Genomic DNA, 14174 nt, shown 5'->3' with positions numbered 1-14174 from the left:
ATCGGTCCGCCCTGACAGCCTTCCAAATGGAGTGACATATGAGATGACAATGACTGTTCTTCACTCGGACATCACTACATGAGTCTAGACATTGCGGTTCAAGTCGTTTCAGAAGTGCTTGCGGAAAGTTTTTGCGCTTTTCTTCAGGCCGGACCGATTTTCACAGCCCTTCTATAGGATTCGGTCCGGTCGTGAGAATCGGTCCGCCCTCACAGTCTTCCAAATGGAGTAATCTATGTGATGACAATGACTTTTATTAACCTAGAAATGTCTATTTGAGTCATGACAGTCAGTTTTAGAAGTGGTTGGGGAATGTTTTTTGCGCTTTTCTTCAGGCCGGACCGATTTTCACAGCCCTTCTATGGGATTCTGTCCGGTCGTGAGAATCGGTCCGCCCTCACAGTCTTCCAAATGGAGTAATCTATGTGATGACAATGACTTTCATTAACTTTGAAATGTCTATTTGAGTCATGACAGTCAGTTTCAGAAGTGTTTGGGGAATGTTTCTTGCGCTTTTCTTCAGGCCGGACCGATTTTCACGGCCCTTCTATGGGATTCTGTCCGGTCGTGAGAATCGGTCCGCCCTCACAGCCTTCCAAATGGAGTAATCTATGTGATGACAATGACTTTCATTAACTTTGAAATGTCTACTTGAGTCATGACAGTCAGTTTCAGAAGTGGTTGGGGAATGTTTCTTGCGCTTTTCTTCAGGCCGGACCGATTTTCACGGCCCTTCTATGGGATTCTGTCCGGTCGTGAGAATCGGTCCGCCCTCACAGTCTTCCAACTGGAGTAATCTATGTGATGACAATGACTTTTATTAACCTAGAAATGTCTATTTGAGTCATGACAGTCAGTTTCAGAAGTCGTTGGGGAATGTTTCTTGCGCTTTTCTTCAGGCCGGACAGATTTTCACGGCCATTCTATGGGATTCTGTCCGGTCGTGAGAATCGGTCCGCCCTCACAGCTTTCCAAATGGAGCGACATATGAGATGACAATGACTTTTCTTAACTCGGACATCACTACGCGAGTCTTGACATTGCGGTTGAAGTCGTTTCAGAAGTGGTTGCGGAAAGTTTTGCGCTTTTCTTCAGGCCGGACCGATTCTCACGACCCTTCTATGATATTTGGAAGGGCCGCCCTCACAGACTTCCATATGGGCGATGTATATGATGATAATGACTTAAAACTCGGAAATGTCTATTTGAGTCATTACAGTAAGTTTAAGAAGTGTGTGTGTAAAGCTTTTCTTCAGGGTGGACCGATTCTCACGGACCGTCTATGATATTTGGTCCGCCGTGAGAATCGGTCCGCCCTCCATATGAGTGATCTATATGATTGAAATGACTTTTTTTGACTATGTGGGTCTTGACACTGCGATTCAAGTAGTTTCAGGAGATATTAGGCTCAATAAAAGCCCGCGACGCAGCGCTACAAACATCCGGTCAAAGGTAAACAATAGATCGCTGCGTGATTTAGCGTGGCTAAACAATGGACCACTAATGGACTAATTCTGTACTCTTGATAAAGCCTCATTGATTTGAGTGATCTATGTGATGACCTCGTTTCAGTTTTTTAAGTTATATCTTTAAAGCTATATGCAAACTCAGTTTTATGCAGGCAGTTAGATTCCATGATCTTCGCTAATCATCGATCATTGCAGAAGAGTTAGATACAGACTGTGCACATGTACGTATGGGCCTTCGTAGTTTTTAGGCCACGCCCACTTATTGCGTCATCGCTCCATATATGGTACCCGGACCGATTCTCACGGCCGGACCGAATCGTATAGGCCATATCTGAGGGTAGGTTTTGGCAACTTTGTGGAGCCATATCTCAGCAACCCTTCAAGATATTCGCTTCATCTAAAAAGCATTTTACTCCTCTTGGTTAGCTCTTCCAGAAACAGTAAAAACAGTCCTGGTCATTGTATTGTGTTTTTGCCAAGGCACAGCATTTTGCCTTGCCGGGCTTGAAGTGCTGACCTACTTTTTCCTGACGATATCCCTAACACGCGGCAAGGCACAACTTTTTAAAAAAGATTTCTTGTTACGTTTTTAGGCGTTTGCACTGGCGGATCCAGAAATTTGCTAAGGTGGGGGCGCGCACCATGACGCGGCCGAAGGCCGCGGCCGCGCAGCGCAAGCTGCGCGGGGGGAGAGCACGAGAGGGGGTTTCCCCCCCTCTCGTTGGGGGGGTATGGGGGGCCTCCCCCAGAAAAATTTTAAGAAATAGAGGCTCTCTGGTGCATTTTAGAGCCATCTCTGAGCAAATTTGAGAAGCAAACTAACACTAACTTTTTGTCATGTCTGTGGCTGTCTAGTTCACGTTAGGGACATTTTTTTACTATTTTTAGCAGCTACCACTGAGGACAAACCTAACGAAGGCTAGTTTCTCCTTGTTAATATTCATAAATGACACCACGCAACACAAACAATATCGCAAAATTATTTGTACCTGGCTGCCGATTTTCCTTTCACCGCGAAGCGGCTCGCACTCCTATAAAATCGCATAGAAATCTCGTGGGATCTGAGCGGCTTGCCGGAGACGATTTTGAAAGTGTCTTGCGCATTTGAAATTGCATATATTTCGGACTCTTTTTGCTTCTGTGGTGGCAATTGATGACGATTAATCGGGGGAAAATGACAACAAAAACTTCAGCACGGTCATTGCGGCGACTGATCAGAACTGGAGTGGGGAGGGGGATGTCGGCGCACGACGCCGATTTTCCCAAGGCGGGGTCGACCGGTTGCGTCTCTCTGATGACGGACGATAGAAATCACCAGTTTATCAAAAATAATTAAATTCCGCTGATTTTCTGGAAATCTTACAAAATTTTCACGCTCTTTCTATATCTTTGAGCGCCGATTTTGGCTTACAGCGACCCACAAGTTTCATGGGGAAAAATTGATGCGGCCGCGCCCCGGGCCTTTACCGTAAGTTTACGTGACTCGAAAGACCCAATATTAATTGCAAACTGCAAGTTTCTCTTAATAATTACCAGAAAATCTCCTTTCAAATAAGCGAATTAGTTTTATAACGTTGTCAATATTCCTGGCATAACTTCCAAAGACCCCTAGTAGCCTGGGTTTATCTTGCTAATTTTTTTTTTTTTTTTGGTCAGCTGAAGGGGGAGGCGCGCGCCTGGCGCGCCTCCCCCTGGATCCGCGCGTGGTTTGTATGGAGCTTTCTATTCTGTACCGTGTTGTTGATGTCTCGGGCCCCGGTACAAAAAAGAAAACCAAATAAAAACGCCTAACCTCTACTGGGACAGTAAGTGTTTAGACACCTTCAAATTCATAGCAGGGTGCGCAAGCAATTGAATTGAATATGTTAAAGTACAGGGCAATGTCTCGTTCTCTTTTGAAACCCACTTGACCCCACTTGATTATTGTAGACTACGGGGACCGTCCCAACCATAATTGATTCAATGTAGAGGATACTGCAACAACACAAACCGGTCAGCAGCTACAAGAAATAGACATAATACTGTAGGGCCAGCGTGGATACTGTGTATATACATGCCGAGGTTATCTTTCGAACCCGGTTGGATTTTACGAGGTAGAAATTTTTAATTGGCCGCCCGCGTGAAAATCCTACTGCGTAAATTTTTTACCGGGTGTGAACGATAACCTCGGGGGCAGAGATCTTCATCTGTCCCGGAGCGAGCATGGCCGAGCCACGGTTAACTCTCGAACAGGTATTGTACATATATACAGTATATAGATCAACAAGATGTGTTTAGCGTATCATTTTCACTGTTGGTTCTAAGGTCCCAACATTCTTTGATATATTTACCTATTCAGTGTACACAGTAAGGGTTATCTCCTACAATGATGTATTTCAATTAATATGTAGAAAGAAGTATATTGAATTTATTTTGACATGCACCAAGGGAGGTGACCAGTTGTGTGCATTAGAATCATATGGTGAACAGTTCATGGTAGCGTGTCGTTTATCTTCAATCTCATTTCAACAGAACAGGACAAAACCTCTGGTCACGGGGAATCTTATATTATGATACCTGCCGACTCTATGTGCAATTTGTGACTGATTCTTCTCGTTCTGGTTACTAAAAATTGATAAGCCTACTCCAAAGGTACTTTCATGTCTTTCCCTTATCGCGGAATTAATGGAAAGTTTTGAATTGTGTTGAAGAGAAATGTGCCATTCTTGTATGTACATATCCTGCATATATTGGTTGACATATCAACTTTATACAACCTGGAGTTTGTCCATTCATGCCCGATATAGTTAATAATGACATTTACATGATTCACCATGTCATAGTCACTCACTCACTCACTCACTCACTCACTCACTCACTCACTCACTCACTCACTCACTCACTCACTCACTCGCTCACTCGCTCGCTCGCTCGCTCGCTCGCTCGCTCGCTCGCTCACTCATTTACTGACCCATTCACTCACTCACTCAACCACCCATTCACTTAAAAGGGTGATTGATTGATTGATTGATTGATTGATTGATTGATTGAGTAATTTATATCTATGCTTAAGATCACCGATCATGCAGACGCAAATATCACAAAGAGTCAAAAACTCCAGATGCACCACATATATTGTCTTAGTTCCTGCTGCAGTAGTTAGTAATATTAAAACGACACTCAGTGTCTACTGACACCTAGATAAGAATTAAGTATGAGATCTTGACCTCTTCAATGATATATAAAAAAAAACTTTGCCTTGCTTTGCTTGCCTACTCTAGTGACGAAGACGGCAAAAGAAACTATCAAACCTGTAATATGTTCTTCTATTAGGCCATGTTGAATTGATTATATGGATGACATCCTCTGGGAACCCAAAACCTGATGCGAGTGTGCGAATAAAAAAAGGTTTGACCAAAAAAAGTTGCCTTCATTATGAAATCTATGTGGCCAGGAAGGCTGAACAAATGACGGAACACACAGAGTAAAGTATACCAGACAACATATTCTCCATTTTTGTTCTTTCACATCTTCTATGAATATTCTGTGACAGTAGTATAAGTTTTCTGATATTTGTTTTTGCAAAGCATTTTGAAGCTGTTTTGTACGATTTACAACTTCTTTTTTTATTTTTTTGGAAACGGCCGAAATTTGATGCGCGCGCGGATGTCATCCATATAATCAACTCAACATGGCCTTACAAATATCTGGCGAATAAAAGCAAAGTTTCGCCCATTGAACGGTAACAACGTGGGTACGTAACAGAATGTATTCTGAGATTGCTGATCGTCTACAAGAAATACGTTTAAATCAATTGGGTTTTGCTAAGTTAAGGGTCAACGTTTCTGCGGAAGGCCACAGTCGAGAGATGGTTTCCAGTTGGCTCATACATGCAGGCGAAAAAGTCACCGGCCTGACCACAGCCAACCTTCTTGGTCGCCTTCCACACCATCTGGAAGAGGATAAGAGCAACATTTAAACTTTTACACTGGGCATCGGGACACTAACGAAATAGTTCTACTAGTAGTTGCTACCGATAAAATGACAAAAGGGCAAGCAATGTACAAGCGTTTAAACTATCCGGTCTTGTCTGCTTGTCATGGTCCGTAATTTTACCATACCTTTTATGGAATACCCTGAAGCTTGAGGACGAAGCTTACCTGAGTAAAATGACCGACGTTATCATTACGAAAGCTTCTGATGGGGTTGGCTGGTTTATAGTCATTCCTCTCCTCATACCAGTACTCGATGACTGTCTCTGGAGTGGCATCAGTTATGTACGCCAGATTCTCACCATGGCTACAAGTGAACAGACAGGAAAATATGCATTACTTCTCCTGTCATACCTTTAGATATCCATATATGTCTGTTTAGTTGTACTGTAAGTAGTTGTTATACATGTAGACCTTACGAAAGTCGCTGCACTTTTGTCGTGTCAATAAAGATTTCCTTTTGTAATGCCAGAAATTATTTCTTTACTGAATGACTGCAGAATGCTGTGATCACCAATGCGATAAAAGTTTATGGTGTTAATAACGTCACTGTTGAACTGTTGTGCGCTACTTACGCCTTGCCGTTCCAGGTGCGGCCAGCACGGCTGGTGTGCTCCATTTGTCCATCTCCTCGGTCTCTCAGTCGTTCAGCAGCTTTCTGGGCCTCCTCGGCACATCTCTGTGGGAAAAGGAGTTGCATATGTTGAATCCGTATCGACCTATCTATAAATCTGTCTCGATGTGAAAGGATTTGTACATGTTTGCAAACTTCTGAGGATGTGGAGATCACTCCTCACCTCATCCCAGGTCAGATCATCAGCGTTGTGATCGGCGCGGTACAGGTTGTGGTACTTCAGGCAATCTTCACGAAAGTCTTGATCTGTGTTGGCCATTGCTTCGACAATCGTTTCTTGATCTTGTGTTTCTGTGAGCGATAGAGTAGAGAGATGTTCGAGTATGTCAACAACAAAACTGTGAACTACATCTTTACCTCCATACTAATCCCATACTCCATACCGGAGAGGCTGTGTGATTCACAATGATGAGAGAAGATGGAGGGGGGGGGGGGGTGGCAAGCCGCTAACATGCAAAACTCTAACTCAAGTTGGAAATAACCGCACACAATAATCACTCACAAAAGTCAATCCAAACATCCTGTACGCACCTGTACAGAGTCCACAGGCCTTGGGGCAGCCACAGGTCACAAAACGCTGATATCGAGGGTTGGGCAGGTAGTTCAAGAGAGAGGCACAGACTCCGTCTTCGTACTTGTTTGCACATTGGCTTTCGCCGGGTTCTGAAGAGCACAAATTATCGATTTATCATCAATATATGACTCTAAGTTATAGCATCACAGACAGTGGGTTTTACGCAACAACAGAAGTATAGTTATAGTTAGCGCTGCTGAAGAGAACTGTGTGTTGGGAGCATCTGCCGTGCCTCTGTGTCTGACTTTTAAGCTGGTCACCAAGTTGGTTACATTGGACATCATCCAAGCACGGTTTCAGACACACCCTTTAATTACGCATCTGCTCTAGCGGATGACAATGAAAGGATGATTAGGTATCAAATGTCATCTATAGTTCATAATTTGTCAGACAAATTCTTCCCTACCGTTGATTTCACATCTTCCAATCGCCGCAGTGGGTTATCAACCCGAACATGCTTTGGGAATTAATCCTAGCCTTGTTAGTTGGATCAATAGGACCCAATAAAGACTTTCACTTAATGTTTTCAAGACTTTCCCGCCCACCTATTTCACACATGCATGTCTGGAACGGACCCCATCAACAATTTGTACAGCCCCACCTACCTGGTTCACAGATTTCACATGCAGCTTTGCAATAATGGTTCATCCAGTTCCGCCACGCAGCGGTGTCGGAATCACAGTGGCCTTGATACTTGAAGTAGAAACAGCCGCAATCACCGTACAGGTTTCTGCAGTGTCCAGCCTGGACAGACAAGTAAAAAACATGTCTTCTTTCAACGAAGGCAAAAAGTAGCAGCTTTATAGATAAATGGGAGAGAAAGTAATTGACTGGAAAGGAAAGGTATCAAGAAAGAAACCAAGTCTCGGAAACTAAAAACTGTAACGTTAGGTAGATATGAAAGCAAACACATTAACGTGGAACTCACCTGCCGTTTTACCCTACCGCTCTGCGTATTCCCCAGCAAGCCCAACCACTGTTCGGCGGTCATGGGTGGGACGGCTTCCTCGGACGGTAGAGGTGGCATCTCCTCTACCGTGATCTCGGGTGGAGGGTCGTCAGCACCTGAATCAATAACAAAAAAACTTGATTAAAACTGCCTCACAAAAGCAACTTCAGAAAACAAAACAAAGAACTGAAAGCCGCAAAGTGGAGTCGTAACGTTTGTGTCAGTTTGTGACTATGGCGTCGGGCGTGGCGTAAGTGGTAGAGCGTTCGGCTCGGAATCTTTGGGTCCTGAGTTCGATTCCCACCGTGCCCCCCGACGTTGTGCCCTTGGGAAAGGCACTTTACACGACTTTCCGTCTGTACCGTGTATGTGGCATTGTTAATATAAGTTACAAAAAAACTTGAGTGCAGTGCCACATCGTCCTCGTCTGTCCAAAAGCAAATAGAAAAAAAAAACTAGTTTGTGTCAGTTGAGGCTGGTGTAGTTCCGGGGAGTATAGAGACGGCTGGGCGGGTGATAGGGCTTGTGCAACCGAGTAAACCAGTGCGTAGGCACGCTGATCGAACTCCCCAAACAGGTTTAATACGATCGTGGTAGACTGCAGTGCGGGGCGTCTCTTCAACTTTGTTCCAAAAATATGCCACAATCAGATTGTTAGTAATCTATATTGAACAATACTAGCGGGCGAACCCTTCTGCTCACAGCAAATGTCTTGACAACTGCTAGCCTAGATGAACGAAATTTTCAAGTTCAAAATGTGACGAAAATTTAATTAAGGGTATGAATTCTAGTATGGCGCCCTCTTGGGGCTAGCTGCTGCTTGTTTGCTGATGCATGGTCAACTGCTAGTCTCCAAGCAGGCGTGAGCTGGATAAAAAGAGAGAAGAATTTGGTCAAATAGGGGCAAATAAGTGGCTATGGGCTTTCAGTCAGTCTTTTGCAGTCTATCCAGCTCCGGCTGTTCAGTTCACTCCTAGGCCTAGGCCAATTAACTCCTAGACTTTTATTCCTAACGTGGCCAAAGTCCCCCATTGCTATTCAGCCAGGAGGGAGTCTGGTAGAGACTAGTTAACTGCTACGGGACCCCTGAACGTGTGTGCCCTGCCGCGCGGTAATGTGCCCTCCTCGCCAAGCGTTTTAGGTGGACGTGAAGAAAACGGTGCAAAATAGAAATCCTGACAAAAACGCATAAAAACGTCGAAAAACAGCCGGTGCCGAACCTCTCCTTGGAGAGTAAATGTGCCCGACAAAGCGGGTCCGGTCATACATGAACGTTGGGTCCGGTCATACAAGGCGGCTCAGATGAATGTCTAGCCCCAAGCATCTCCACCTGACGCTCGGCGGGATCCGTGACAGTTCAAAATCGGTGTGTGCTGGCTCTTTCTCTTGCTTTCTTTGCAAGTTTTGTCTAAGTTTTGTCACCAGGCCCTCTCCCATGCTAAGTACCTGGCCCTCAGCTATTATTTTAAACGATGCGGTAGATAAAAATCTCATATAAATTTTCACAGAACGTCGTGAACTTCCACCACAGAGCAAGAGTAATGCCAGGGTGTCATTTTCCCAGCACCGACCGACCGGTCTGATTGCGGGAACGAAGAATAGCAGGCATTTCAAGAAATATATCAGTCTAATAAGTTGACATCGTTAGTCTAACATTTTTTTTGTGTCTTTCATATCACACGTTCCGAAAACAGCCCGACCAGAATATTTCGCATATGGAAATATGTGACATATCTTACCTGTCATAACGATGCCGACCAACAAAACGACAGCTACGGTGACAAACTTATACATGTTGACTCGCCTACTTGCCAGAACAAATTTACAGAAGATTTCTCTGCCGAGGTTGTCTTCTGAAGTATCTTCTTGCAGTGGTGCGCGCTCTTCTGAAGAAGTTGCGGGGCGCCGTCCGGTACTTATACTAACCTATGACGTGAGCCAAACCTAGACTAGACGATTGCCACAACCAATGAGAGTTTGTCTAAGTAGCACACACCCTTATGATGTCAATAGGATGGTGTGGCTCATCTATGATTATGATTGATGATTTATTACCGCTGACGTGGTGAAGTGCACGGCGTGTTCGGTGTTCTTTCTGTGACCCACCACTTTGTCTGATTATTACGAATGTAGAAATGTAATGATTCAATCGGCCTTGTCGCAACTCAACCAGAAATTTGCACAATAAATCAGTTCAATGCTCAACTAGTTGGCTATTGTACTATCTGTCACTAGTCCGTTTTCGGATGATCAAGCGATCTTAAGAGATGCTTCAGTATGTGGGCATCTAGTACCTTTTCACAAGCAAATGGGGAGTCAAATTTTGCAATGTCGTGTTGTTTACAGGTGTTTAAGTCCTTGGTTTGGAGGAGAGTTTGGCGTGACAAAAGTTTGCGATGCTCAACTGTACGTGTAGTACGGGGTTAGTATCGGTCACTGACTACAGACTACAGCGTTAAACGTTCGTGACTGGCGGCAGTGGCGAGACATCCAACTGGCGTAATAAGTCGCCTAAAGCACGTAACGATGTAATCGTCATGTCATGTGTGCAAGTGTCATGGTCAGCAACCAGCTAATCTTCTGAAAAGTAGATAGGCTGAAGGTCGGGGAATCGAAGCTACTGGAAGAGGTTACATCCCATGATAGGGGACTGTGACACCCGTGCTGTGTTTTAGGACAGTCAGATGTTGAACATGTTTACCCCACCCCCCGTTTGTCAATTTCCAGCGCTGCTTGTACCCGCCTGGTGTGTCAGATGGCAGTCTGCCATACTGCGCAGGTGGAGACAAGGGTTAAATTTACGACGTGACTATTAGTCATGCGACCATGAAACAACAGTAAACATTTGTTACTCTTTAGACGTGCATGGTGTTTTTGATGTTATCTTTCCACCAACTAGATTTTACATCTAATTAGATGGGTCAGATAGAAGTATCTGGAAATATTTACTTAATCCATATTTCAATATGTGGGGCAATGAATGTCACATATTTACTGAAAGAAGAAATTAAAGCATGATTATGGCTATGTTTTTTAGATGGTTCCGCAAACTTTACAAGGACGCTTTGTTAGCAGTAAGGGGTGAAGTAGCTTTTGTCTTGATCTCAAGTTGCAAAGGCGTCACTTACGAGTTCGTTAGGATCATGGCTGCCGATGTTGTGGTGGCATGCTAATAGTTAAACCCTTGTTACTGTTGAAAACTTAGATCTGTCTTTCCTTTTTCAGACTCAATTCAGAAGTAGACTTTGACATTTTGCACTGGTGGTGATTACATGGTCTGCTTAACACGAAAACAAGAACCCAGCGTCACCTCTACCAGGCTCCACAGGTCGTTGGAAAAATAGTACAAATTGGCCAAATAGTGATAGTGGACAGAAAAGTTAGAGGAGTTAGATAGCCGAGGAGTACAGTCCTCAGGTCGCAAACTCCTCGGCAATTCTTCACACCATGCATGTCCAAAACTACCGGACGTGCTGTGCGTACATTTTCGTTTGCCTGCGTACTTGAAACTATCTAAAAACGATTCAGATGCGTTTGAGGCGCGTCTTGTGCCGCGTATGGAAGAAATTACTTTTAATTAGCCAAAATGTCAAAACGGAATTCATGCGGCTTGAAAATATACGCAGGTGTGACCCCACCTTTAAGGTGGGTTTACACCTGCGTATATTTTTTGATATATTTTCCTATATCTGCCATGCAGGGATTGTCACATGTCATTATGTATTTGAATTTGCACTTCAGGTCCATTTGGATAAATCCTTGTGTACAAAATGACAGCCTTCTGTATAGAGAATTGCGTATATCGGAATATTTGGGACATACAACCATAAAGTGATATTCGTCTTCTATTAGCTCTGGACAGAATGGACAAATCCTCTGGTCGATAGGGATTTTTTGGAATCTTCCGGTTTATGATGTCAGATCCAGGCCAGGACCGACGAATTTGTACCGGGGGCATGGAGAGATGGTCACAACTTGCAGGACACCATGAATGCAGGACACTGGTCCCAACAGAGCCTCCAGGGACGGGAAGATGTAGAGGAACCTGCTCAAGCACTGGGTCAATTTGTGTGACACACGAGTCATTTTGTGTAACAGATATTTGACTTAATTTGCTGATAATGGCACTTTTTTGTGTGTAGAACCACATGATATAAAGGTGCAATATAGAGCCATATTATAACTTTGAAAGAGGGCGTAAGGTTTCATAATTGTTTAATTTACGTGTTTGATAAAGATCTTGAATACGTTTTGTGGTGTGTATGGGTGTGATTTTTATAGTAGTTGAAATACTAAGATGATAGGGGAAATCATTAAGCACAAAGTGAAAACAAACACAATCTTAACAGTGCACATAACTTCTTAAGGTAAATGATGGCCCACATTACTGTAAAAGCACAGTGTCACTGCTTCACTGCTTCGCAAATGAATAAAAAAAACTCTTCACTGTTTACTTGTCTATGTTCTACTTGCACTGCCTGTAAACAAAAGCATACGTAGTACAAAGGGTTCCTCTAACAAAAATACTCCATTGGCAATGCTCGCAAACAAAAGTATATGTAACAGAAAGTGTTCCTCTGACACACCTGAAATGCGTTTGGAATGCAGTTAGCACCAGGTGCGTCAGGCATGCGGTCGGTAGACGTTGTGTGCGTCCGGAAAACGCCCAACATACGTACCCCATACGAATCTATTCGCAGTACGGAAAATTTTGTTGCGCATTTCAGTTGCAATCATACGCATCTCATGCGAAATGAAAACGCTGAAGTCGTAATTCAAATGCCAGATGGGCTCGACGTACAATTTAATTTATTCCAAAAAAAATCCAAATGTTGGGCGTTCGGCAGCGTATTGACAAAATTTCATGCGGAAATCATGCGCACTTGAAAATATACGCAGGTGTAAACCCACCTTTAAGGTGGGTTTATACCTGCGTATATTTTCATGGGACACAACGAAAAAAAATGACAAAATAGAAAGCCCGATAAAAACGACTAAAAAAACGTTAAAAAACAGCCGGAGCCTAAACCTCTGCTTGGAGAGTACTCTCACGGCGCTCTGGCCAATTTTCCATCGCAGCGCCGCAGAGCGCCGTGAGAGCGCCGTCAAGTGGAAAGGGGGCCTTAGCAACATTACAGCGATGTAAATGCTGGTGTCAAGCATATATGATCAAAATTATTGCCTCCTTCCCGAGCTTGTATGTTGTAGAATGCCCAGAATATAGAAGTTGAAGAATGTACAGCTATTGTAAGGACCCATAAATCACCATATACGAGGGCGGTTCAAAAAGTAATGCCACTGGTTTTATAACAAACTCATGTTTTCATCGAATGAATTGAAATTTGGCACAAATGTACAAGGCTATATCCTCTTGAGATTGAGATATCTCAATTTGTGGTTCAGATTTTTATGAGCAACTGAGATGATTTTAAGATGACCAAACCCTTAAAAGCTTGTCAGGAGATCAGTTACTCTAGATCTTACTATTTCAAGACTATTGTAGAAAACTGAAATTTCACCTGTATAATAACAAATGTCTCTATAGATTACATGTCAAATTTCATGTTTGAACTCTCAATGCTTCATCTTTTACAGCCACTAGAATGGAGCGAGTTGCTATATTACAGACAGTTTGATTAATAGCCAAATACGTGATTTGTTGAATAAAGGTTTTTGTAGACTGCTTTTCCATTATCCAAAAGATGCGAAACTTGGCACAATTATTAACTGTTTCAAGATGAAGAAGTGTGTTAAGTTTGATTTTTCTCAGTTAATAAAAAAGTCGGTTATGGACACTTTAAGCAGCTCACCCCTGATCCACCGCTAATTACGACCCTGGCGACCTCACTTCACACCAGGAACGAAAAAATAATAAATGATTGTATTGACAAAATTAAAATAAGCATGTGGCTTACAGAGAAGTGCTACTTGATACATGTGCAATTTCAGTTTCTTACAATAGCTACAAGTGAATTAAAGACATTATCAATTGCACGTTAATTAACCCTCTAATTTCTTCCGACGGGATAACAGGGGTGTCGTCATCTTGAACTCAACTCAGTCACTCATAAACATTTTAACAACAAATTAAAATATGTCAATCTTAAGAGGATATATTCTTGTACCTTTGCGCCAAATTTCAGCTCATTCGATGAAAACATGAGCCTGTTATAAAACCAGTGGCATTAATTTTTGAACCGCCCTCGTATGAATCACTGGTCATAGGCCTTATTTCTCCCTGCTTTGAGGTAAGTACGTGCATCAGAATGAAGTCAGCATTATTATGGGGGTCATAATAGAGATGCTATCCGTATTGTGAACGTCTCACTAAGACTTGATAAGATTATGATACCAAACATTACAATCTTAGCTGTGATCTGATAAATGTCCTTGTTCATGACATTGTAACTCACTAATTACATGTACCTCTATGATAAGAATGTATTGTTTTTCGCAGGTCTATGTTTGTAGATATTTGTCAGTATAGCTTAAGAACCTCTGGATGGGTTATGATGATAGAATCTACTGGAGCTACTGTGGGCAGACCCTAAGGATAGAGGACTGGGACCATTGCGGT

General features: G+C 43.1%; 1 protein-coding gene across 1 annotated transcript; it reads right to left on the bottom strand.

The window, feature by feature from the left end:
• Positions 1-4564: 4564 nt before the first annotated feature.
• Positions 4565-9495, bottom strand: LOC118408790 (repressed by EFG1 protein 1-like). Its single transcript, XM_035809651.1, has 8 exons — positions 9337-9495; positions 7577-7713; positions 7254-7392; positions 6606-6737; positions 6238-6365; positions 6016-6119; positions 5609-5747; positions 4565-5400 (listed from the first exon to the last, which is right to left on the bottom strand). The coding sequence occupies exons 1-8, from the start codon at positions 9389-9391 to the stop codon at positions 5278-5280; spliced, it is 957 nt and encodes a 318-aa protein (XP_035665544.1). The 5' UTR covers positions 9392-9495; the 3' UTR covers positions 4565-5277.
• Positions 9496-14174: the final 4679 nt, after the last annotated feature.

This window comes from Branchiostoma floridae, unplaced genomic scaffold (genome assembly GCF_000003815.2).
Source record: "Branchiostoma floridae strain S238N-H82 unplaced genomic scaffold, Bfl_VNyyK Sc7u5tJ_408, whole genome shotgun sequence".
Classification (NCBI taxonomy): domain Eukaryota; kingdom Metazoa; phylum Chordata; class Leptocardii; order Amphioxiformes; family Branchiostomatidae; genus Branchiostoma; species Branchiostoma floridae.
This window is presented reverse-complemented; position numbering and strand designations above follow the sequence as displayed.

What these genes read in the sequence shown, in the direction of transcription:
- LOC118408790 (XM_035809651.1), bottom strand. Translation starts at nt 9,391, where the DNA reads ATGTATAAGTTTGTCACCGTAGCTGTCGTTTTGTTGGTCGGCATCGTT. An exon ending in GCGGTAGGGTAAAACGGCAG is followed by an intron (nt 7,393 to 7,576) that starts GTGAGTTCCACG and finishes TTGTCTGTCCAG; the next exon opens with GCTGGACACTGCAGAAACCT. An exon ending in CGCACCTGGAACGGCAAGGC is followed by an intron (nt 5,748 to 6,015) that starts GTAAGTAGCGCA and finishes GTTCACTTGTAG; the next exon opens with CCATGGTGAGAATCTGGCGT.